This window comes from Salvelinus namaycush, chromosome 15, assembly GCF_016432855.1.
Source record: "Salvelinus namaycush isolate Seneca chromosome 15, SaNama_1.0, whole genome shotgun sequence".
Classification (NCBI taxonomy): Eukaryota; Metazoa; Chordata; class Actinopteri; order Salmoniformes; family Salmonidae; genus Salvelinus; species Salvelinus namaycush.
Window position 1 is genome coordinate 19,049,030 of NC_052321.1, and position 26,716 is coordinate 19,075,745.

The window sequence follows — 26,716 nt, forward strand, 5'->3', positions numbered from 1 at the left end:
CAATGACGCTCAGAACTTTTACAATTTAAGTGAAGACCCCAAAAAACGTGTCGCCTCGGGAAGCATTTACTGTTTACTGGGTCAATGCAAACGGATGCAGTAAACAAATAACCAAGAATATTTTGAGTCACTGAGACACTATGTAAACAAACTGAATAGGTGAGCAAGACAGCCTAGAAACACAGGAGTAAAGTAAAACCTCAATACAATGAAATTAAAATGACTGAATGCTTGTAAGGCAAGCACACTAGATGATCAAAACATTAGATCACATCAAATAAGCCTGAATGGGTTCGCCAACTCCCCAACTATACAAAATTAGCATGTTATAGCTAAACATAATTGTACCACAGGTGGGTTACTTACTATCCACAGTTCGCAAGCAACAGTTGCTGAACTATGAACAAGTTCAAGACTTCTTGATGTGACGTTGAATGTGAGAGAGAGCCTCATCCGGAGATTCAAATGTGTAGTCTTTACCATCATGAGATAGCCATAAACGGGCCGGGAATCGCAGTCCGTACTTCACACCTGGATGGTCCCGAAGTAGTCGTTTGGCCTGTCCGAAAGCTGCGCGCTGCCTGGAAACGGTGGGGGAGTAGTCCTGGTAGATGGAGAAGCTCTGTCCTTGAAAGCTCAGAGTGGTATTGCGGGCTCGTCGGAGAATCTCCATCTTCTCATGGAAAAAGTGCACTCAAAGAATTATGTCACGGGGCCTCTCCCCATCCCGGGGCTTTGGGCGCAGCGACCGGTGGGCACGATCAATCAGGGGCTTTTCATCTAAGGCAAGAACATCCTTCAGCAGCCCAGAAACGAAATCCGTGGCGCGAGGCATTTCCGCTGACTCTGGGACTGATACAAGTCTCAGGTTGTTGCGGCGAGAGAATCCCTCTAAACTTACACAGCTCTCCTTCACCTTTTTCAAATCCGCAGCTAGGCGTTTCACGTCAGCCTCCAGGGATGTAGTTAAGTCGGAGACATTTGTAGCGGAGGTCTCCAGTGCTGCAATCGTTGTAGTGTGCGACGCCATTGTTGTTTTGAGTCATGTGATTGCTGGCCCCGCTCGTTCCGCAGGATGGTTAGATCTGCTTTTAAAGTATCAGAAACCTCCTTTATTCGGGCCTCAATCGTAGCAACCACCTCCATTTTCATTTCAACTATCTCAGAGCGTAGTAGTTTGATGGCCTCGAGAATGTTCATTTCAGCGCCGCCAGGCCAAGCCGCCCCCCCGGGTAAAGTGTCAGTCCCCGGGCCGTCAGGCTCAGGAGAGGGCGGTGATGAGAGTGTGTCTTGTAGGCCGGGTTTTCTCAAAGTCATGCTTTTGGCCTTATGTTTCGTCGACATGCTGACATTTGGAAGTAAAGTAGTCTTGGTTTTTACGGGAAGGGATCACCAAAATAATATATGAAAATAAATACGGTTCTGCTGCAAAATTCACATAAACTTTAAAAATACCACGGGAGCAAACGGAAAACACGTCAGTCGCACATGGCGTCCCTCCAATCTGTGTTTTAATAAATGATTTAGTGACGTGAATATAGTTAGTATAGTTTTATCTATAAAAATATAATTTTTAGATAAATTTGTTTTTAAATATATTTTTATGAAATTCACTGAGGAGGATGGTCCTCCTCTGCGGAGCCTCCACTGTTGTGCACCCATGAAATGGTGTATCAGCCTACTCAGTGACATCCACAGAACACAAATATGTAGAGTTTAAACAAACATTAGTGTTTTAACTCTTATTGCAGGACTTTGACTGAGGGAATCGCCATCCCAGTCAGTATATCAAATCAAATAAAAATATATAAACTCAAATTGTATTTGTCATATGCTTTGTAAACAACAGGTGTGGACTAACAGTGAAAAGCTCACTTATGGGCCCTTCCCAACAATGCAGAGAGAAAGAAAATAGAGAAATATTAGAAAAGTCAAACATGTAATAATAGATACACAATGAGTAACGATAACTTGGTTATATACAAGGGGTAGGAGTACCGAGTTGATGTACAGGGGTACGAGGTAATTGAGGTAGATACATTGCCTTCAGAAAGTATTCACACCCCTCTGCTTTTTTCACATTTTGTTGTGTTACAGCCTGAATTTAAAATATATTACATTTATGTTTTTGTCACTGGCCTACACACAAAACCCCATATGTCAAAGTTAAATAATGTTTTAAAAAAATTTACAAATTAATTACAAATGAAAAGTTGAAATGTCTTGAGTCAATAAGTATTCAACCTCTTTGTTATGGCAAGCCTAAATAAGTTCAGGAGTAAAAATGTGCTGAACAAGTCACAAAATAAGTTGCATGGACTCACTTTCTGTGCAATAATAGTGTTTAACATTCTTTTTAATGACTAGCTCATCTCTCTACCCCACACATACAATTATCTGTAAGGTCCCTCAGTTGAGCAGTGAATTTAAAACACAGATTCAACCACAAAGACCAGGGAGGTTTTCCAATGCCTTGCAAATAAGGGCATCTATTGGTAGATGGGTAAAAAAAGCAGACATTGAATATCCCTTTGAGCATGGTGTAGTTAGTTATTACACTGTGGATGGTGTAACAATACATCCAGTCACTACAAAGATACAGGCGTCCTTCCTAACTCCTTTGCAGGAGAGTAAGGAAACTGCTCGGGGAGTTGAAACAGTTACAGAGTTTTATGGCTGTGATAGGAGAAAACTGAGGATGGTACCACTCTCCATAATTTCAAGCATAGTGGTGGCTGCATCATGTTAAGGGTATGCTTGTAATCGTTAAGGACTTGGGAGTTCTTCAGGATAAAAAAGAAACAGAACACAGGCAAAATTCTAGAGGAAAACCTGGTTCAGTCTGCTTTCCACCAGAAACTGGGAGATTAATTCCCCTTTCAGCAGGACAGTAACCTAAAAAGCAAGGACAAATCTACACTAGTTTCTTACCAAGAAGACAGTGAATATTTCTGATTGGCCGAGTTACAGGTTTGACTTAAATCTGCTTGAAAATCTATGGCAAGAGTTGAAAACAGTTGTCTAGCAATGATCAACAACCAATTTGACAGAGCTTGAATAATTTAGAAAATAATAATGGGCAAATATTGTACAAACCAGGTGTGCAAAGCTCTTAGAGACTTACCCAGAAAGACTCACAGCTGTAATCGTTGCCAAATGTTATTCTAACATGTATTGACTCAGGGGTGTGAATAGTTATGTAAATTAGATATTTCTGTATTTCATTTTAAATGCATTTGCAAACATTTCTAAGAACATTTTTTCATTTTGTCATAATGGGGTATTGTGTGTAGCTGGGTGAGAAATAATCTGTTTAATCCATTTCGAATTCAGGCTGTAACACAACAAAATGTGGAATAAGTCTAGGTGTATGACTACTTTCTGAAGGCACTGTATGTATAAAGTGACAGTGATGTACTGGGCCATATGCATTACCCTCTGTAGTGCCAAGCAACTGCAATACCAAGCGGTAATGCAACCAGTCAAGATGTTCTCAATGGTGCAGCTGTAGAAGATTGATCTTTTACCAAATCTTCTGTATACCACCGCTACTTTGTCACAACAAAACTGATTGTCTCAAATGCATTAAGAAGATAATAAATTCCACAAATTAACTTTTAACAAGGCACACCTGTTAATTGAAATGCATTCCAGGAGAGTACCTTATGATGCTGGTTGAGAGAATGCCAAGAGTGTGCAAAGCTGTCATCAAGGCAAAGGGTGGCTACTTTGAAGATTCTAAAATACAAAATATATTTTGATTTGTTTAACACTTTTTTGGTTACTACATGATTCCATATGTGTTATTTCGTAGTTTTGATGTCTTCACTATTATTCTAAAATGTATAAAATAGTCAAAATAAAGAAAAACCCAGGAATGAGTAGGTGTGTCCAAACTTTTGACTGGCACTGTATGTAAATGTGATATTTTTTTATATATTTTTTTATACATTTGCAGAAATGTCTAAAAACCTGTTTTATCTTTGTCATTATGGGGTATTGTGTGTAGATTGATGAGGGAAAAAACAATTTAATCTATTTTAGAATAAGGCTGTAGCATAACAAAATGTGGAGAAGTCAATGGGTCTGATTACTTTCCGAATGCACTGTAGTTGACAGAAAAAAATCTCTCATTCCTTTGTCACAAAATGTATTAATGCTTTGCCCTGAAATTACTGCTTTGGAAAACAAACATACATACACTGAAGAAAAATATAAACACAACATGTAATGTGTTGGACCCATGTTTCATGAGCTGAAATTAAAGATCCCAGAAATATTCCATATGCACAAAAAGCTTATTTCTCTCAAATTTTGTGCACAAATTTGTTACATCCTTGTTAGTGAGCATTTCTCCTTTGCCAAGATAATCCATCCATCTGACAGTTGTGACATATCAAGAAGTGGATTAAACAGCATTATCATTACAAAGGTACACCTTGTGCTGGGGACAATAAAAGGCCACTGTAAAATCTGCAGTTTGTCACACAACACAATGCAACAGATGTCTCAAGTTTTGAGGGAGCGTGCAATTGGCATGCTGCAATTGGCATGTTTCCAGATAATTGATTGTTCAGTTCTCTACCATAAGCTGCCTCCAACGTTGTTTTAGAGAATTTGGCAGTACATCCAACCAGCCTCGCAACCGCAGCCCACATATATGTCATTGTGTGGGGAACGGTTTTCTGATGTCAACATTGTGATCAGAGTGCCCCATTGTGGCGATGGGGTAATGGTATGGGCAGGCATAAGCTACAGACAATGAACACACAATTGCATTTTATCGATGGCAATTTGAATGCACAGAGATACCGTGATGAGATCCTGAGGCCCATTGTCATGCCATTCATCCGCCACCCGCCACCATAACCTCATGTTTCAGAATGATAATGCACGGCCCCATGTCACATAGTCACAGACTGTTCTCTCTGCTACCGCATGGCAGGCGGTACCGGAGCGCCAAGTCTAGGTCCAAGAGGCTTCTAAACAGCTTCTAACCCCAAGCCATAAGACTCCTGAACATCTAGTCAAATGGCTACCCAGATTATTTGCATTGCCTCCCCCCCTCTTCACACCACTGCCACTCCCTGTTGTTATCTATGCATAGTCACTTTAATTAACTCTACCTACATGTACATACTACCTCAACAAACCGGTGCCCCCACACATTGACTCTGTACCGGCACCCCCCTGTATATATTGTCTTTTTTTATTTTTTACTCCTGCTCTTTAATTACTTGTTACTTTTATCTCTTATTCTTATCTGTATTTTTTTAAACTGCACTGTTGGTTAGGGGCTCGTAAGTAAGCATTTCACTGTAAGGTCTACCTACACCTGTTTTATTCGGCACATGTGACTAATAAAATTTTATTTTATTTGATCTGTACACAATTCCTGGAAGCTGAAGATGTTCTTCCGTGGCCTACATACAGTACTCACCAGACATGTCACCCATTGATTATGTTTGGGAAGCTCTGGATCGATGTGTTCCACAGCGTGTTCCATTTCCCACCAATTCCCAGCAACTTCACACAGCCATTGAAGAGGCTAGTGGGACAACATTCCACCGGCCACAATCAACAGCTTGATAAACACTATGCGAAGGAGATGTCAAACTGCATGAGGCAAATGTTGGTCACACCAGATACTGACTGGTTTTCTGATCCACGCGCCTACCTTTAAAAAAAAAAAAGTATCTGTGTCCAACAGATGCATATCTGTATTCCCAGTCATGTGAAATCCATAGATTAGAGTCTCATTTATTTATTTTAACTGACTGATTTCCTTATCAGAACTGTAACTCCGTAAAATCTTTGAAATTGTTGCATGTTGCGTTTATATTTTGTTCAGTATAGATACTTCAACTGCTGCCATCTGACTGTTTTTATTTTATTTAGGGCATCGATGCCAGAATTCATAATCAAGGACAATATCCATCACAACTTTATTGAATGCCTAGTATTACACAGCAAGGTATTTTTGCAATCTTTACATAGTACCCTTGATCTCCATTTTGTATTGCTGTAAAAGGAGTCCATTATTCCACAAGGTAATGTTTTTACTCACTCTCTGCTCCATGTCAATTGCTATGGCTACCCAATGTGATGACCTGACATTATTACTACGCCTAACTCAGAACGCCACCAATTGAACTTTGCTATGTGTTGAACTCTTGAGAATTGTGTTCTGTGGGTGTCACTGAGTAGGCTGATACCCCATTTCATGGGTGCACAATCCATAGGTTTGGCTGTACACTGCATATAAGTATGCCCCCAATGCAATTCTGAAGATACATCCAGTGTGATTTCAACAGATTTTTACATTTTCGGACAAATTAACTAATAATTGTCTTTTGTTGAATTTATATAACAACATTCCAACCTTGTTTAGCATGATCTAGTCCAATTGTGGAATGTTTCATCTAATTGTATCGGTTTTCTTTTTTTTTTTAAGCGAACTGCAGATTCCACTATTGTTGCTTACTCTGTTGTTCACAACACACTGGTAGCTGCGGTGCACACCGTTCTATGGCCCGTGGCCTGTTACGTGAACTGGCAAAAGCAGGGAGGAGAGCCCTTCTCAAATGAGCAGCAGTAGGCTACTGGTGCTTTCAAAATGACTGGTGCCGCATTTAAAACATCTGGGAACAGTGATCTCAGACTCTGAAATCTTCAGTGCGTTCAAGACAACTGGGAGACGAGATGGCGCCGATAGACATGGCCGCTATGTTTCTGGCTCCTAAGCAACTTTGCAGTATTTTGTTTTTTTTTGTTATTTCTTACATTATTAGCCCAGAACGTTTTTTTGCAGTAGTACATACAGCATAACTTTTGGATTTTGACCCCAAAAAATCTGGGAACTGATTAAACAGCATTATCATTACAAAGGTACACCTTGTGCTGGATACAATAAAAGGCCACTCTAAAATGTGCAGTTTTGTCACACAACACAATGCCACAGATGTCTCAAGTTTTGAGGGAGCGTGCAATTGCCATGCTGACTGAAGGAATGTCCACCAGAGCTGTTGCCAGATAATTTAATGTTCATTTCTCTACCATAAGCCGCGTTTGTCATTTTAGATAATTTGGCAGTATGTCCAGCCGGCTCTTAACCGCAGAGCTCGTGTAACCAAGCCAGCCCAGGACCTACACATCCGGCTTCTTCACCTGCGGGATCGCCTGAAACCAGCCACCTGGACAGCTGATGAAACTGAGGACTATTTATGTCTGTAATAAACCCTCTTTGTGGGGAAAAACGAATTCTCATTGGCTGGGCCTGGCTCCCCAGTGGATGGGCTCATGTCCTCCCAGGCCCACCCATGGCTGCGCCCCTGCACAGTCATGTGAAATCCATAGATTTGGGCCTAATTTATTTATTTATTTAAATTGACTGATTTCATTATAGGAACTGTAGCTCTGTAAAACCATTGAAATTGTTGCATGTTGCACTTATTTTTGTTCAGTATAATAAAAACTCTATTTACATGTTGCTTATGAGTGTATTTCACACTACTTTTGGATTTTAAGGCTAGTTTGAATGTCCTGCTTCATTTAATGTTTGTGTCATCATCGCAAATCAACTGCATTATACTAAAACACTTCAACTTCAACCAGTAAAATTGCTCTTTGGCTATCTTTTGCAGTGGTGGAAAAAGTACCCAATTGTCACACTTGAGTAAAAGTAAAGATACCTTAATAGAAAATGACTCAAGTAAAAGTGAAAGTCATCAAGTAAAATACAACTTCAGTAAAAGTCTAAAAGTATTTGGTTTTAAATATACTTAAGTATCAAAAGTACAAGTATTACTCATTTCAAATTCCTGATATTAAGCAAACCAGACGGTACAATTTTCAGACATAATTTACAAACAATGCATTTGTGTTCAGTGAGTCCCCTGGATAAGAGGCAATAGAGATGACTAGGGATGTTCTCTTGATAAGTGTGTGAAATTGACCATTTTCCTGTCCTGCTAAGCATTCAAAATGTAACGAGTACTTGGATGTCAGGGACAATGTATGGCGTAAAAAGTACATTATTTTCTTTAGGAATGTAGTTAAGTAAAAGTAGTCAAAAATATAAATAGTAAAGTAAAGATACCCCCAAAAAACTACTCTAGTACTTCAAAGTATTTTTTCTTAAGTACTTTACACCACTGAGCTTCTGCTACAGCCTATATCAATGAGCGTTAGCATACTAGCTAACAACTGTTGCATACAAAATAGTTATTTTGCAAAGATCACAGCCAAATATAATCTTAGCGACTGTTCAAGCAATAATCAAAACATCATTGCAAGCTATGAGAACCTAAAAAAAGTTGTTTTGTTTGGAAGTAACATTGTAATAATGTTGAATGTGTGCAGATGGTGATGGCTTTCTTACTGCGAGAGTCGCGTCATCTGTGCATGACGTTTGTGTCGTGTACTGGAAAGCGGTCTATACTTTTAGATTTGTGGGGAGTAGTAAACAAGTGCACACTTTAGGATAAAGTATATATTATTCAGACTCAACCACTCACACTGGAGCAATTTGAACAACCTGGGCACAGGTTTTCAAAACATTTAATCCAGATCAAAATTATTGTTGTGTTAATATCTGAGTCAAAGGCCAATACACATGCTATGGGTGCTAAATATGTTGCCTATGTTGAGTATCTAGCTCCTTATCTAGGTCCTAAACGTTTTTGATAAATGTAGGCTACAGTAGGCTCCTGCAGACGATTTTCTACTGGGATTATGCCTACTAGCATATTTTTTCACTTACAAATGCGGTTTAAAGTAAACTGATATTATTTATCTAAAATTAAAACACCAATATGTAACGTCATCTACTCTACATGCACATCGATACAAAATAGGGATTGCCCAAACACCTGCAGCAGCGTCGACATTTTGACTTGTAAACATAAACAGATAAAACAGAGGGTAAAGTAGCTGCTCTTCCTTGCCCAATGGGACATTCCAGTTTCACGTAGAAGGGGTTGCGCGCAGACAATTCTGTTTTGGAACCATTTGGTCATTTTTGGTTAGAAGCGCCGATGGCTCCCCAATACGCACAGAGTCTCCGCTTTCGTCTGCTGCCTCTGCTCTTTTTTCTGCAGACGGGATTCATCGTAGTATTTCGTTATGTTGAAATTGAACAAAATGTACAAACTAAACAACATGCATTCACCAACTATTACGCAGGTGAGTTAAAGAACAATTGTAATGTGCTTTTTTGGAGAGGTGGTGTACAGAGGTATACTTCAAGATAATTATTAATATTGTTATTAGGAGACAAAAAGTTTCTTATTAAAGCATGCTCTGGGAATATATTAGTTAAATGTAATCAGCATTTCAAACAACAAAGCCATCTCTCCACTACAGCTGAGTGATGAGACTGGAGGATGGGACTGGAGAAATATAACCACTCAAATTAATAGACAAACAATGGGTACAAGAACTGCTCATCCATGAGATCAAAATTATAGTTTTCACATTGTTTTGAGGCTATAGCCTACAGTGTTTGTTTACAGACAGACAGTCAGAGAGAGAGAGAGAGAACAAAAAAATGAGTAGGGGCTGCCAACACTGGTTATGAGTGATAAGTGCTTAATCTGGTGGGGCCAGCAAGAGTTGCAGCTGGACTTGTTGGGGTGGATATGGCCTCCCAACGCCTTCCCACATAACAGCTAGCTGCATTGTGCAGTTTCAGTGATACACAATATTTGTGTGGGGCAACACAAAACAATTCAACTCTATCCTCTTACAGGCTTACAAGACTAGTGATACAATCTCTTTCCCAGCTGTGACATATTAGGTGTCCCCTCTTTCCTCACAGAATTTCAGGATGTTCATGTGATGGTGATTCTGGGTTTTGGCTTTCTGGCCACATTCCTGGTGCGGTACAGCTTCAGTGGAGCAGGATTTACCCTCCTAGTGGCAGCCATGGCTGTCCAGTGGGCAGTTATCCTGAACGGTGTTGAGTCTATGTATCACAGAAGAAAGATCGGGATAAATATGAGAAGGTACTGAGAAATAAGTTGAGGTGTATTGGATAGGCATTTTCTTCTTTCAGTATTTTGATTATAGCTAATATCTATATTTAGTTATCTGTTGGAAGCATATATCATACATTTTGAACCCCTTTTCCTGTGTTTGGACCAGCTTGGTTGTTGCAGAGATGTGCACAGCTTCCTCCCTCGTTGCCATAGGTGCTGTCCTTGGGAAGACCAATCCTGTCCATCTCCTTCTTATTGCCCTGTTGGAGATATCTGGATTTGTGCTGAATGGCTGGCTACTCCAGACATTCCTAAAGGTAAGCCGATAAAGTGATGAATCTGATGACGATGTGTTTTTAGACTGTATACTGATGATTGGGTGGTCTGTTTACACACAGGTGCAGTTTCTGAATACCATCATGCTGCTCCACATCTTTGGGGCCTTCTTTGGACTGATGTTATCATGGGTCCTGTACAGACAGGGATCCGAGCAACAGCATGAGAAAGAGAAAATTGACCGCAAGACCGGTCTGTTCTCTGTAATGGGTACATGGAAATGCTAGTGCTCCACTAATAATGTGTTTGTTGTTCGACTATGCTGTTTGCAATAATACAAGTGTTAACTTCTGGTTGGTACGTGCATCTCTTGCTCTCCAGGGACTCTGTTCCTGTGGATGTTCTGGCCCAGTTTTAACTCTGTGCTGGTAGAGGTTGATCATCTTGACAGGGGGAGGAACCTGAGAGCTGTCTACAGCACCTACCTGGCCCTGGCAGTCAGTGCCGTCACAGCTGCTGGTTTCTCTGTCCTCACTAGTCCCCAAGGGAAACTCAACCTGGTAATGACCTGAAAACATGTTTGAATGGCCAGGGCCACCCATAGGTGGGAAGTTAAAGGGCAGCGCTAGCCATTAAAGTGGGATATTGATCAAGTAGAATAGAAGTACAATTTAAGAATTTCACATATTTTGTCATCTTGAGGGATAGAGTTGCCCTATCCGATCCACTAAAAATAATTGTGTGTGGATGTTTTCTCCTCTCAGTTTCATATTCAGAGATGTACTTTTGCTGGTGGTGTTGCTATTGGGGTTGCTATGTCAGCTGTTCATTTGCCGTGGGTAGCTATGGCGATTGGATTTGCTGCTGCACTGATATCAACCTTGGGATCCCGATACATTAAGGTACGTATAAACAAATTCATGAATTGCCCATGGGCTTTCACTATCACATTTTACTGCTTTTTATCTTTCAGCCCCTCATGCTGTTTGCGTTTGAGTGTCATGACACCTGCGGAGTCCTTAGTGTCCATGGTCTGCCTGGAATCCTGGGGTGGATGGTTCAACTTCTCCTACAGATTGCTGACTCTGATGATCTCACAACGTACGCAGCATTAAAAGCACCTATGTTTACAGGATATGAAGAGAATGGAAGAGCATTGGGGACATATTTTTAAAAAAAATTAAAAAATTATCTCCGCATTTGATAAGGCATTACATTATAACAATCACTCTACTTATATAAATCATTTAAGGTGAATACATAAGAACATTTTCAAATTGATGGGGGTTTCCTTTGAATGATGTTATGCATCTTTCAGGGCCGTCCGATTTGCTGTGTTCCACATTTGCACGCTCCTCATCACCCTGAGCCTGAGCATGATTCTGGGACTCATCACAGGTGACTTTCAACAGTACTGTACGTATGTTATTGGACTCACTGGTGAATTGGAGTTTTAACCACAAACATGTTCCTTCCTGTTCAGGTTTTCTTCTGAAATGTGATTTCTGGAGGCCACCCCAGAACAAGAAATGCTTTGATGACCAGGCCTTCTGGGAGGTAAGTAATCAGTGATGACAGAAAGGCTCAGTTTGTATCAAACAATTGATAGGTTAAAAAATATATGCATGCAGTTGAAGCAATACATTTGTGCCTCTAAAGTTATGCTGTCTAACTTAAATCATTGTTTTTCCAGTTTCCCCACCTAGCAGGGAAAAGGTGAGAGGTTGGAAAAGAAAAAAGGAAGTGTTGAGTGTCAGGAGTGCAATGAACCAATGCATCATTTCAACCATACAATATTCCCATGCATCTTCAGCTTATTACATTTTTCAAAATGTGTAGTATGTGAAAACTGCACTGGAATATGTGATTGTGATTATTTTGTGTTAGTCAAACTTTAAATATTAGCCAAGAGAAGAGAGAAACTGGCCTGTGAGAGCTGCGAATAAAGACTTGTCATCTCGTACGTGTGTGTTGTACATTTTGTGTTTAATGCTGCCATGGTTTCTCAGGATCAGAAAAGTGACCTCATGGTTAGGTTATTATACAAGTACTGTAAATGTATAAGCATTACAGTCAAATACATAGTCAAAGAATAGAGACGCATTGAAACCTTGAAGAATCAAACCACACTAAAACTACAGCTTGATTTAAGAACCTTCAAATGATGGTTCAGTATAACTACCCAATTAGAGACTCCACATCTAGACAACTTATTGTAAAACTTTTGTTTGCCCACATTCAATGTTAAATTATTTTCAGTAAATGTACAGTAAGTAAGTCTACTTACAACATTAACACTCTGAGAGATATATACATATGTCCTGTCTTTTCCCCCTCAGATGTTTGTACCTTAATAATGAAAATTTCCTCATCAAATGGAGCAAAATATATCATTAGAGTGCACAAATGGGTATTGTAAATAATCTGTTTTTGAAGGTTTCCATTATAAATAATGTAAGATGGTAAATTGTAACAGAATAGCTCCATACTTTGAGTGAAAAGAAAATAACATTGCATTAAGAGATGATAAATTGCAAATTGTGCTTTTTATATTGTAAAAAGTGCATTTGTACAACAACCAATTTACTAATAAATTAAACACGTTAATCTAAAAGCAAAAAAAAAAGTTATCATGCAAAATTAATATTTTGTATCGCTTGAAAAACGGAAAGTAGGTGTTTTGATTGAACAAAGTGTAAACTGTCTCAGAAAAAGAGAACAGATCATATGACATGGAGAGAAATCATTATTGCCACAAGTCCTCGGTGCGTCCAAATTTAAACACCAAGCCCCTGCAAGAAAAGACTGGGTGTCTATTTAGAGAAAATAACTAGCATAGACAATGTATTGTAATGTAGTTCTATTTAAAAGGTATTATAGTTCATTTTAGACTCTAATACATTTAAGTGACGGATTCACTACTAGGCCAGAAATACATTCCAAGGGAATATCTGAGAATATCTATAGTACATATAACTTATCAGAAAATGACATTTAATTAAGGTAAAACATGATGAACATTTTGAAGAATACTTACCCAAAGAAAATGAATGCATTTTGAAAGAAAACCGCAATACCAGGATACACAACAGGTTTCTCTGTGAACAGATAAAAAATAAAATAAAATGTAAACAAACTTTACTATCATTCTTTACAATTTTTTGCACAGTGACCGCTCAATGTCCATGAGCTATTAGTTTGGGGTACATAACCATAAGCACATGCTGAGTGGGAATGCTGGACTTACTGGGCACTACGAATCCTCCAAACAGGATCCACATGGAAGCAATAAGAGATCCAAACGCCAGCATGAAGCCAATGAAGAGCCACACACGCGCTCCTGCAATCAGTGATACAATGAGGTAGAAGGGACTCATTAGGGTCTGAAGCTCCATCTTTTATTTCAAATCAAAGTTTATTTGTCACATGCGACGAATACAACAGGTGTAGTAGACCTTACAGTGAAATTCTTACTTACAGGCTCTAACCAATAGTACAAAAAAGGTATTAGGTGAACAATAGGTTGGCAAAGAAATAAAACAACAGTAAAAAGACAGGCTATATACAGTAGCGAGGCTACATACAGACACCGGTTAGTCAGGCTGATTGAGGTAGTGTGTACATGTAGATATGGTTAAAGTCACTATGCATATATGATGAACAGAGTAGCAGTAGCGTAAAAGAGGGGTTGGCAGGTTGTGGTTGGGACACAATGCAGATAGCCCGGTTAGCCACTGTGCGGGAGCACTGGTTGGTTGGCCCAATTGAGGTAGTATGTACATGAATGTATAGTTAAAGTGACTATGCATATTAGAGGTTGACCGATTATGATTTTTCAACGCCGATACCGATTATTGGAGGGCCGAAAAAAGCCTATACCGATTTTTTGGGGTAATAATGACAATTACAACAACACTGAATGAACACTTATTTTAACTTAATATAATACATCAATAAAATCAATTTAGCCTCAAATAAATAATGAAACATGTTCAATTTGGTTTAAATAATGCAAAAACAAAGTGTTGGAGAAGAAAGTAAATGTGCAATATGTGCCATGTAAGAAAGCTAACGTTTTAAGTTCCTTGCTCAGAACATGAGAACATATGAAAGCTGGTGGTTCCTTTTAACATGAGTCTTCAATATTCCCAGGTAAGAAGTTTTAGGTTGTAGTTATAATAGGAATTATAGGACTATTTCTCTCAAAACGATTTGTATTTCATATACCTTTGACTATCGGATGTTCTTATATGCACTTTAGTATTGCCAGTGTAACAGTATAGCTTCCATCCCTCTCCTCGCTGCTACCTGGGCTCGAACCAGGAACACATCGACAACAGCCACCCTCGAAGCAGCGTTACCCATGCAGAGCAAGGGGAACAACTACTCCAAGTCTCAGAGCGAGTGACGTTTGAAACGCTATTAGCGCGCAGCCCGCTAACTAGCTAGCCATTTCACATCGGTTACACCAGCCTAATCTCGGGAGTTGATAGGCTTGAATTCATAAACAGCAGAGCTTCTGGCAAAATGCAGGAAAGTGCTGTTTGAATGAATGCTTATGAGCCTGCTGCTGCCTACCATCGCTCAGTCAGACTGGTCTATCAAATCATAGACTTAATTATAACATAATAACACACAGAAATACGAGCCTTAGGTCATTAATATGGTCGAATCCGGAAACCATCATCTCGAAAACAAAACATTTATTCTTTCAGTGAAATACGGAACCGTTCCGTATTTTATCTAACGGGTGTCATCCATCAGTCTAAATATTCCTGTTACATTGCACAACCTTCAATGTTATGTCATAATGAGCCAGGCGCCCCAAACTGCATATACCCTGACTCTGCGTGCAATGAACGCAAGAGAAGTGACACAGTTTCACCTGGTTAATATTGACTGCTAACCTGGATTTCTTTTAGCTAAATATGCAGGTTTAAAAATATATACTTCTGTGTATTGATTTTAAGAAAGGCATTGATGTTTATGGTTAGGTACACCTTGGAGCAACGACAGTCCTTTTTCGCGAATGCGCACTGCATCGTTTATATGCAATGCAGGACATGCTAGATAAACTAGTAATATCATCAACCATGTGTAGTTATAACTAGTGATTATGATTGATTGATTGTTTTTTATAAGATAAGTTTAATGCTAGCTAGCAACTTACCATGGCTTCTTACTGCATTCGCGTAACAGGCGGGCTCCTCGTGAGGCAGGTGGTTAGAGCATTGGATTAGTTTAACCGTGAGGTTGCAAGATTGAATCCCTGAGCTGACAAGGTAAAAATCTGTCGTTCTGCCCCTGAACAAGGCAGTTAACCCACCGTTCCTAGGCCGTCATTGAAAATAAGAATGTGTTCTTAACTGACTTGCCTAGTCAAATAAAGGTGTAAAAAAAATAATATATATAAATAAATAAAAATAAAAAATAGGCGTCCAAAATTACCGATTTCCGATGGTTATGAAAACTTGAAATCGGCCCTAATTAATCGTCCATTCCGATTAATCGGTCGACCTCTAATGCATATATGATAAACAGAGCGTAGCAGCAGTGTACAAAGAGGGGTTGGGGGTGGGGCACACAACGCAAATATTCCGGGTAGCCATTTGATTACCTGTTCAGGAGTCTTATGGCTTGGGGGGTAAAAACTGTTGAGAAGCCTTTTCGTCCTACACTTGGCACTCCGGTACCACTTGCCATGCGGTAGTAGAGAGAACAGTCAATGACTGGGGTGGCTGGGGTCTTTTTTAGGGCCTTCCTCTGACACCGCCTGGTGTAGAGGTCCTGGATGGCAGGCAGCATAGCCCCAGTGATGTACTGGGCCGTACACACTAACCTCTGTAGTGTCTTGCGGTCAGAGGCCGAGCAGATGCCGTACCAGGCAGTGATGCAATCAGTCAGGATGCTCTCGATGTGGCAGCTGTAGAACCTTTTGAGAATCTCAGGACCCATGCCAAATCTTTTTAGTTTCCTGAGGGGGAATAGGCTTTGTCGTGCCCTCTTCACGACTGTCTTGGTGTGTTTGGACCATTCTAGTTTGTTGTTGATGTGGACACCAAGGAACTTGAAGCTCTCAACCTGCTCCACTACAGCCCCGTCGATGAGAATGGGGCGTGCTCGGTCCTCCTTTTCCTGTAGTCCACAATAATCTCCTTAGTCTTGGTGACATTGAGGGATAGGTTGTTATTCTGGCACCACCCGGCCAGGTCTCTGACTTCCTCCCTATAGGCTGTCTCGTCGTTGATCAGGCCTACTACTGTTGTGTCGTCTGCAAACTTAACGATGGTGTTGGAGTCGTGCCTGGCGATGCAGTTGTGGGTGAACAGGGAGTACAGGAGAGGACTGAGCACGCACCCCTGCGGGGCTCCAGTGTTGAGGACCAGCGTGTGTTGCTACCTACCCTCACCTGGGGGCAGCCCGTCAGGAAGTCCAGGATCCAGTTGCAGAGGGAGGTGTTTAGTCTCAGGATCCTTAACTTAGTGATGAGCTTTGAGGGTACTATGGTGTTGAACGCTGAACTGTAGTCAATGAATAGCATTCTCACGTAAGTGTTCCTTTTGTCCAGGTGGGAAAGGGCAGTGTGGAGTGCAATAGAGATTGCATCATCTGTGGATCTGTTTGGGCGGTATGCAAATTGGAGTGGGTCTAGGGTTTCTGGGATAATGGTGTTGATGTGAGCCATGACCAGCCTTTCAAAGCATTTCATGGCTACAGACGTGAGTGCTACAGGTCTGTAGTCATTTAGGCCGGTTGCCTTTGCATTCTTGGGCACAGGGACTATGGTGGTCTGCTTGAAACATGTTGGTATTACAGACTCAATCAGGGACATGTTGAAAATGTCAGTGAAGACACCTGCCAGTTGGTCAGCAAATGTCCGGAGCACACGTCCTGGTAATCTGTCTGGCCCCGCAGCCTTGTGCATGTTGACCTGTTTAAAGGTCTTACTCACGTCGGCTACGGAGAGCGTGATCACACAGTCGCCTGGAACAGCTGATACTCTCATGCATGCCTCAGTGTTGCTTGCCTCAAAGCGAGCATAGAAGTGATTTAGCTCGTCTGGTAGGCTCGCGGCTGTGCTTCCCTTTGTAGTCTGTAATAGTTTGCAAGCCCTGCCACATCTGACGAGCGTCAGAGCCGGTGTAGTATGATTCAATCTTAGCCCTGTATTGACGCTTTGCCTGTTTGATGGTTCGTCGCAGGGCATAGCAGGATTTCTTGTCAGCTTCCGGGTTAGAGTCCCGCACCTTGAAAGCGGCAGCTCTACCCTTTAGCTCAGTGTGAATGTTGCCTGTAATCCATGGCTTCTGGTTGGGGTATGTATGTACAGTCACTGTGGGGACGACGTCCTCGATGCACTTATTGATAAAGCCAGTGACTGATGTGGTTTACTCCTCAATGCCATCGGAAGAATCCAGGAACATGTTCCAGTCTGTGATAGCAAAACAGTCCTGTAGTTTAGCATCTGCTTCATCTGACCACTTTTTTTATAGACTGAGTCACTGGTGCTTCCTGCTTTAATATTTGCTTGTAAGCAGGAATCAGGAGGATAGAGTTGTGGTCGGATTTACCAAATGGAGGACGAGGGAGAACGTTGTACGTGTCTCCGTGTGTGGAGTACAGGTGATCTAGAAATGTTTTCCCTCTGGTTGCACATTTAACATGTTGATGGAAATTTGGTAGAACTGATTTAATTTCCCCTGCATTAAAGTCTCCGGCCACTAGGAGCGCCGCCTCTGGGTGAGTGGTTTCCTGTTTGCTTATTTCCTTATACAGCTGACTGAGTGTGGTCTTAGTGCCAGCATCTGTCTGTGGTCGTAAATAAACAGCCACGAAAAGTATAGCTGAAAACTCTCTAGGCAAGTAGTGTGGCCTGCAATTTATCACAATATACTCTACTTCAGGCGAGCAAAATCTAGAGACTTCCTTAGATTTCGTGCACCAGCTGTTGTTTACAAATATGCACAGAACACCCCCCCCTCGTCTTACCGGAGTGTGCGGTTCTATCTTGCCGGTGCAGCGTGTATGCCGCTAGCTGAATATCCACGTCGTCATTCAGCCACGATTCCGTGAAACATGGGATATTCCAGTTTTTGATGTCCCATTGGTAGGATATTCGTGATCGTACCTCGTCTAGTTTATTGTCCAATGATTGCACGTTGGCGAGTATTATTGACGGTAAAGGCAGCTTTCCCACTCGCCTTTTTCGGGTACCGACCAGGCATCCGGCTCTTTGCGTCGCTTCCTCTTGCAAATAACGGGGATGTCGGCCCTGTGGGGTGTTTGGAGTCTTGTGTGTCTTGTTTGTTGAAGAAAAAAAATATTTGTCTAATCCGAGGTGAGTGATCGCTGTCCTAATATACAGAAGCTCTTTTTTTGCAGTAAGATACAGTTGCAGAAACATTATGTACAAAATAAGTTACAAATAACGCAACAAAAAAAAACACATAATAGCACAATTGGTTGGGCGCCCGTAAAACTGCTGCCATTTCAACTGTATGTGGGTGTGTGTATATATATTTTTTTATTTTACCTTTATTTAACTAGGCAAGTCAGATTAGAACAAATTCTTATTTTCAATGACGGCCTAGGAACAGTGGGTTAACTGCCTTGTTCAGCGGCAGAACGACAGATTTTTACCTTGTCAGCTCAGGGATTCGATTTTGCAACCTTTCGGTTACTAGTACAACGCTCTAACCACTAGGCTACCTGCCACCCCAATCTCTCTCTGTGTGTGTGCGTATTGTAAGAGCAAAAAGTCACAGCTTCTGGGCCCCCAAAATCCAAATTAAAGGAGTTGTTTACCCAAAATCCAGAAACTCCCGAGTGATTCCATACATTTAAACTAGTTCAGTGGAGTTTGCCCTCTCCCCATAGTGCTGTAATGAAAAAGCTGCAAAAATTGGTCATGTGACTCGTGACGTTGCTGGATGCAGACCTCGCTCTGCTCCGTTGCCAGTGAATTCATGATTCAGAAATCCGCGAAGTGTGGACAAATTATAGAGCACATAAGCACAGTGTAGAGCACATAAGCCTACACTACATGACCAAAAGTATGTGGACGCCAGCTCGTCAAACATCTCATTCCAAAATCATGGGCATTAATATGGAGTTGGTCCCCCTTTGCTGCTATAACAGCCTCCACTCTTCTGGGAAAGCTTTCCACTAGATGTTGGAACATTGCTGCGGGGACTTGCTTCCAATTCAGGCACAAGAGCATTAGTGCGGTCGGGCACTGATGTTGGGGGATTAGGTCGGGCTAGCAGTCGCCGTTCCAATTCATCCCAAAGGTGTTCGATTGGGTTGAGGTCAGGGCTCTGTGCAGACCAATCAAGTTCTTCCACACCGATCTCGACAAACCATTTCTGTATGGACCTTGCTTTGTGCACGGGGGTATTGTCATGCTGAAACTGTTGCCACAAAGTTGGAAGCACAGAATCGTCTACAATGCCATTGTATGCTGTAGCATTAAGATTTCCCTTCACTGTAATTAAGGGGCCTAGCCCGAATCATGAAAAACAGCCCCAGACCATTATTCCTCCTCCACCAAACTTTACAGTTGGCACTATGGTTTGGGGCAGGTAGCGTTCTCCTGGCATCCGCCAAAACCAGATTCATCCGTCGGACTTCCAGATGGTGAAGCGTGATTCATCACTCCAGAGAACGCGTTTCCACAGCTCCAGAGTCCAATGGCATTGCTTATGGTGATCTCAGGCTTGTGTGCGGCTACTCGGTCATGGAAACCTATTTTGTGAAGCTCCTGACAAACAGTTGAAGTTGCTTCTAGAGGCAGTTTGGAACTACGTAGTGAGTGTTGCAACGGAGGAAAGACAATTTTTACACGCTACGCAGCCCCCGTTCTGTGAGCTTGTGTGGCCTACCACTTTGCGGCTGAGCCGTTGTTGCTGCTAGACATTTCCACTTAACAATAACAGTACTTAAAGTTGACCAGGCAGCTCTAGTAGGGCAGAAATTTGAAGAACTGACTTGTTGGAAAGGTGGCATCCTATGACGGTGCCACATTGAAAGAGCTCTTCAGTAAGGCCATTCTACTGCCAATGTTTCCTATGGAGATTGAATGGCTGGGTGTCCACATATACTATATATACAAAAGTATGCCTACATGATGATGCAATGGTAATAACACAATAAGAACCCCTCGAACGTCAAATCAGGCTAGGCTACATAATTCTGCATGCTTGCTTTGCCGCTTTCTCTTCTTAAACATGCCTTTGTATTTTGCCACTGCACCAGATCCAGCCCATGGAAATACAGCCACAGCTGTATCTTTCAGTGTCCTTCAGTTTATTGTCCCCATTATTTCAGATTGCATATCCCGTTCATATGCATCGTCGCTGAAGTGCTTGCTACACACGCAGCGGTGCAATGTGGGCTGCAGGAGTATTTACATAGTATTTACTATTTAAAATTGCTGCTAACCATCCTCTGCATCTCTCTGTATCTTTTATCAGAAAACAGTGACATTTGGTACCTTCTTCTCAGCTCCTTCTCACTCCCCAAAATGTTTTATCCGTGACATCAAGCTCCATATAAGGGCATATCTTGAAGCTTCTACGCAGCAGGGTCTAACCCCATAGGGTGCTCATAGGCAGTTGTTACCCATCTCCACTGCTGTGGCAGTCGGCTACATACAAGGATCGCTAATATTTTAGGTGGAAAAGTACACATTTCCTGACAAAACTGATGCTATTTTTGTCAAAAATAGCTCATCCGGCCGTACTCTTTCAATAAAACAAAGAATTGTCCACAGAGTGAGGCCTGCATTCAGCAACGTCAGCAACTGAACACATAGGTTCAGCTCTGAGCTGCTCGATTTATCTACATCATTCTGCATTTAGGACTGAATCTTAAATTCAAGGAATGGAATGCAGTTAGGAAAAGGAATGGAGTTAGAATGGAATAATCCTGTCATACACATACCTGTCTGTCCAATGCAACCTTCACTGTAGCTGTCCCCTCTCACTTGGCCATTCGAGACAGCATTGATCCTAGAGAAATACCAAAGACAAAAGTTGAAAGAGCTCAATTTATTTTCAAGGAGAATTTCAACAGACTGAATTCCTGAATTAAAATGAGACTGACCACAACTCCATTGGACACATTCACAATACAGCATGACTTACATGAGAAAGGCCACAGTAGCGATGACACCACAGGCGTGATAGGCGTGATGGAAAGTCACCTCATCTGGATAGTTCACAGCTGCATCAATGATTATCCACCAACCAGTGAAAAACTGCAGGAATATGGATTAGGATTTAGGAATACGCCTTCTTTCTCACTTCACAGTGATGTACAGTTGTCAAATGTGATAGTAAAGTAAAACATACCAGGACTCCAGCAGCTATAGATGCCATGGTGTTTCGCCTCTCTCCCCAGTCCACATTGCACTCGCATTCTCCGCACTGGATGCTGTCCAAAAACCCTGACATGGTTCTGAGCTGTGAAGGGAAAAGGAGCTGGGCTAGAGTAAGAGACCCAGGCAGGGATGGAGTTAACTATTACAGCTAGGTAGCTAATTACAGTTCATGTATAATACCTGCCCAATGAATACATTTACTTATCAAACCCACTACTGGTAAAATGTTGCCCAGATACTAGTTCATGAGATGGCATAAGTGCCAGGTACCTACTCCATGCATACGAAATAGTATACCGCATAGCTTCATGACACATGTGGTGTATCAACACGTAAAATGGACGAGGTAGCTATTTAGCTATATTTATAACAAGAATCCAACAATTCAGCACTGTGAAACGAATGTTTAGTTGGCAAGCATCTGCTATTTGCTATGCCGACTCAGTTTACCTGAGCTTTCAGTGCTAAGGATTCACCTATTTAGTGCCCCATAAATGCTTTTTACACCTATCCATATTGTGTAAAATTAGGTCAAGCTGCGTAAACACAAAGCTGTTACGACGCTCTAAAGCGCATAAGATCTCAAACACAAATAATCTAATCAACAACCACCAGAACAAACGTAGTTTTCTTGAATCAAATGAATTATGATAATATACACGTGTATCAATCGATAGCTAAATATTGTTTCAAATAAATCGATACTGCGCCATCTCCATGTGTGAGTTTGATCGCAGTCTATTGTTCAAAGCATTGGGTGCACCAGCACTTCCTTGAACGATCCTTTGTGTTGTTCGCAACGCAAGACCCAATATCCCAAAATACAACAATATCTTAACAGCAATAACAAACAAACATTAGAAATTAAACTGTCACCTAATATTCATAGGTAATAAATTACCTTTTTTTTTTTGTTATGTTCGTTATGGACCCACCCAGACGCCGTTTATTACTTTGCTTCCGAGTGAGCTCAATCATACGCCTGCTCAGTTCACTTTCCACGCCTCTTTGATGTTAGAGGTGCCAATGTCAGCGTCAGTTGCGCATTTTTGTCGATCTGCTCTGCACTGTACCGCAGTGTACTGTACTCACCGGTAGGGCATCTCGATCCGTTGAAATACTACAATACGAGCGCTTACTTCAAAAAGCGCACGCCCCAGTGGGCAGAGCAATTATGTTGCACTGGGACACGTTTTAATATGATAAAAAGCCTCTCATTTTACTATGTGTCCGGCGTCGTTCTGTGTAGTATTGCACTTAATTTCCTCTTTGACTTTCTTATGTTTTATTTCACCTTTATTTAACCAGGTAGGCTAGTTCAGAACAACTTCTCATTTGCAACTGCGACCTGGCCAAGATAAAGCATAGCAATTCGACACATACAACAACACAGAGTTACACATGGAATAAACAAAACATACAGTCAATAATACAGTAGAAAAATAAGTATATATACAATGTGAACAAATGAGGTGAGATAAGGGAGGTAAAGGCAAAAAAAGGCCATGGTGGCGAGGTAAATACAATATAGTAAGTAAACACTGGAATGGTAGATTTGCAGTGGAAGAATGTGCAAAGTAGAAATAGAAATAATGGGGTGCAAAGGAGCTAAATCAATAAATAAATAAATACTGTAGGGGAAGGGGTAGTTGTTTGGGCTAAACTATAGATATGTAATTAGGCTATGTACAGGTGCAGTAATCTGTGAGCTGCTTTGACAGCTGGTGCTTAAAGCTAGTGAGGGAGATAAGTGTTTCCAGCTTCAGAGATTTTTGCAGTTCGTTCCAGTCATTGGCAGCAGAAAACTGTAAGGAAAGACGACCAAAGGAGGAATTGGCTTTGGGGGTGATCAGTGAGATATACAGTGGGGAGAAGAAGTATTTGATACACTGCCGATTTTGCAGGTTTTCCTACTTACAAAGCATGTAGAGGTCTGTAATTTTTATCATAGGTACACTTTAACTGTGAGAGACGGAATCTAAAACAAAAATCCAGAAAATCACATTGTATGATTTTTAAGTAATTAATTTGCATTTTATTGCATGACATAAGTATTCAGGAAGTCCAGGACCCGGTTGCACAGGGAGGGGTTCAGACCCAGGGCCCCCGAGCTTAATGATGAGCTTGGAGGGTACTATGGTGTGGAATGCTAAGCTACAGTTGAAGTCAGAAGTTTACATACACCTTAGCCAAATACATTTAAACTCAGTTTTTCACAATTCCTGACATTTAATCATAGTAAAAATTCCCTGTCTTAGGTCAGTTAGGATCACCACTTTATTTTAAGAATGTGAAATGTCAGGATAATAGTAGAGAGAATGATTTATTTCAGCTTTTATTTCTTTCATCACATTCCCAGTGGGACAGAAGTTGACATACACTCAATTAGTATTTGGTTGCATTGCTTTTAAATTGTTTAACCTGGGTCAAACGTTTCGAGTAGCCTTCCCACAATAAGTTGGGTGAATTTTGGCCCATTCCTCCTGACAGAGCTGGTGTAACTGAGTCAGGTTTGTAGGCCTCCTTGCTCGCACGCGCTTTTTCAGTTCTACCCACAAATTTTCTATAGGATTGAGGTCAGGGCTTTGTGATGGCCACTCCAATACCTTAACTTTGTTGTCCTTAAGACATTTTGCCAGAACTTTGGAAGTATGCTTGTGGTCATTGTCCATTTGGAAGACCCATTTGCGACCAAGCTTTAACTTCCTGACTGATGTCTTGAGATGTTGCTTCAATATATCCACATAATTTTCCTCCCTCATGACGCCATCTATTTTGTGAAGTGCACCAGTCCCTCCTGCAGCAAAGCACCCCCACAACATGATGCTGCCACCCCCGTGTTTCACGGTTGGGATGGTGTTCTTCGGCTTGCAAGCATCCCCCTTTTTCCTCCAAACATAACGATGGTCATTATGGTACATTATCGTTCATCTCTAGGAGACAAAACGCATCTCCTTCCTGAGCGGTATGATGGCTGCGTGGTCCCATGGTGTTTATACTTGCGTACTATTGTTTATACAGATGAACGTGGTACCTTCAGGCGTTTGGAAATTGCTCCCAACGATGAACCAGACTTGTGGAGATCTACAATGTTTCTTCTGAGGTCTTGGCTGATTTCTTTTGATTTCCCCATGATGTCAAGCAAAGAGGCACTGAGTTTGAAGGTAGGCCTTGAAATATATCCACAGGTACCCCTCCAATTGACTCAAATTATGTCAATTAGCCTATCAGAATCTTCTAAAGCCATGACATCATTTTCTGGAATTTTCCAAGCTGTTTAAAGGCACAGTCAACTTCATGTATGTTAACTTCTGACCTTCTGGAATTGTGATACAGTGAATTATAAGTGAAATAATCTGTCTGTAAACAATTGTTGGAAATATTGTGTCATGCAAAAAGTAGATGTCCTAACCGACTTGCCAAACTATAGTTTGTTAACAAGAAATTTGTGGAGTGGTTGAAAAACTAGATTTAATGACTCCAACCTAAGTGTATGTAAACTTCCGACTTCAACTGTTTAGTCAATAAACAGCATTCTTACATAGGTATTCCTCTTGTTCAGATGGGATAGGGCAGTTTGCAGAGCGATGGATCTAGTAGGGCGGTAAGCAAATTGATGTAGGTCTAGGGTGTCAGGTAAGGTAGAGGTGATATCATCCTGATATTAGATGATTCTGATGACAGAAGTGAGTGCTACGGGGCAAAAGTCATTTAGTTCAGTTACCTTTGTTTTCTTGGGTACAGGAACAATGGTGGACATCTTAAAGCAAGTGGGGACAACAGATTGGGACAGGGAGAGATTGGATATGTCTGTCAACACTCCAGCCACCTGGTCTGTGCATGCTCTGAGGACACGGCTAGGGATGCTGTCTAGGCTGGCAGCCTTGCAAGGGTTAACACGCTTAAATGTCTTACTCACGTCAGCCACGGAGAAGGAGAGCCCACAGTCCTTGGTAGCGGGCCGCGTCGGTGGCACTGTGTTATCCTCAAAGTGGGCGAAGAAGGTGTTTAGCTTGTCCGGAAGCAAGACGTCAGTGTCCGTGACGTGGCTGATTTTCCCTTTGTAGTCCGTGATTGTCTGTAGACCCTGCCACATTGCGAGCTGTCTGGGACTCGTGGTTTGCCTGTTTACTACTCAAAATGATTTTACTTATTAAGTCAAAGACAAAATTAACTGCAATACACTAGTCTCAAAACATTAGCATAACAAGGCTACACAGAACGACGGCGGACAGTGGTGTAAAGTACTTAAGTAAAATTACTTTAAAGTACTACTTAAGTTGTTTTTTGGGTATCTGTACTTTACTTTACTATTTATATTTTTTATAACTTTTACTTCACTACATTCCTAAAGGAAAAAAAGTACTTTTACCTTTTTATTTTCCCTGACACCCAAAGTACTTGTTACATTTTGAATCCTTAGCAGTACAGGAAAATGGTCTAATTTACCCACTTATCAAGAGAATATCCCTGCTCATCCCTACTGCCTCTGATTTTGCGGACTCAATAAACACAAATGCTTCATTTGTAAATTATGTCAGCGTTCGAGTGTGCCCCTGACTATCCGTAAATAAATAAATAAAATAATAATTGTGCCATCTGGTTTGCCTAATATAAGGAATTTGAAATTATGTATAGTTTAAATTTTGATACTTAAATTAATGTTTGAATTTACATTTACTTTTGATACTTATAAGTATATTTAAAATCAAATACTTTCAGATTTTTACTCAAGTAGTATTTTACTGGATGACTTTCACTTCAGTCATTTTCTGTTAAGGTATCTTTCCTTTTACTCAAGTATGACATTTGGGTACTTTTCCCACCACTGACATGCCTATATATGACCACTGGGGAGTGGTTTATGGAGCGCTCTTTGAAATAAGCGCTCGTGTTGTTATATACCAACGGATCAAGTAATCTCGCCACACCGGCCCGCCAGTTAGGCAGGAAAAGCCAATTTAAAGCCAATGTATGCTTGATCCAAAAATGTGGTTAGAGGCTTCATATGGACTGTGTGACGCACATGCGGAGCCTTCGGAGGCATGCAGAGGCCAAATCAAGCCGCATCGCCATGCGCCTA

The 26,716-nt window shown here is 41.1% G+C and overlaps 2 protein-coding genes across 3 annotated transcripts; one reads left to right on the plus strand and one right to left on the minus strand.

The window, feature by feature from the left end:
- The first annotated feature begins 8,750 nt into the window (after nucleotides 1-8,750).
- On the plus strand, nucleotides 8,751-12,214 carry rhd (Rh blood group, D antigen). Its single transcript, XM_039009449.1, has 10 exons — nucleotides 8,751-9,183; nucleotides 9,818-10,004; nucleotides 10,144-10,294; nucleotides 10,376-10,523; nucleotides 10,635-10,813; nucleotides 11,018-11,155; nucleotides 11,227-11,354; nucleotides 11,572-11,651; nucleotides 11,737-11,810; nucleotides 11,947-12,214. The coding sequence occupies exons 1-10, from the start codon at nucleotides 9,036-9,038 to the stop codon at nucleotides 11,971-11,973; spliced, it is 1,260 nt and encodes a 419-aa protein (XP_038865377.1). The 5' UTR covers nucleotides 8,751-9,035; the 3' UTR covers nucleotides 11,974-12,214.
- A 6-nt stretch (nucleotides 12,215-12,220) lies between these two features.
- On the minus strand, nucleotides 12,221-22,661 carry LOC120060271 (transmembrane protein 50A). 2 transcript variants are annotated; one of them, XM_039009450.1, is made up of 7 exons: nucleotides 22,535-22,661; nucleotides 21,605-21,738; nucleotides 21,398-21,510; nucleotides 21,195-21,262; nucleotides 13,501-13,593; nucleotides 13,291-13,351; nucleotides 12,221-13,045 (listed from the first exon to the last, which is right to left on the minus strand). In XM_039009450.1, the coding sequence occupies exons 2-7, from the start codon at nucleotides 21,704-21,706 to the stop codon at nucleotides 13,000-13,002; spliced, it is 483 nt and encodes a 160-aa protein (XP_038865378.1). In that variant the 5' UTR covers nucleotides 21,707-21,738; nucleotides 22,535-22,661; the 3' UTR covers nucleotides 12,221-12,999. The 2 variants fall into 2 exon arrangements, with proteins under 2 accessions (XP_038865378.1, XP_038865380.1); XM_039009452.1 differs by having other exon boundaries at nucleotides 21,605-21,715; nucleotides 22,535-22,645.
- Nucleotides 22,662-26,716: the final 4,055 nt, after the last annotated feature.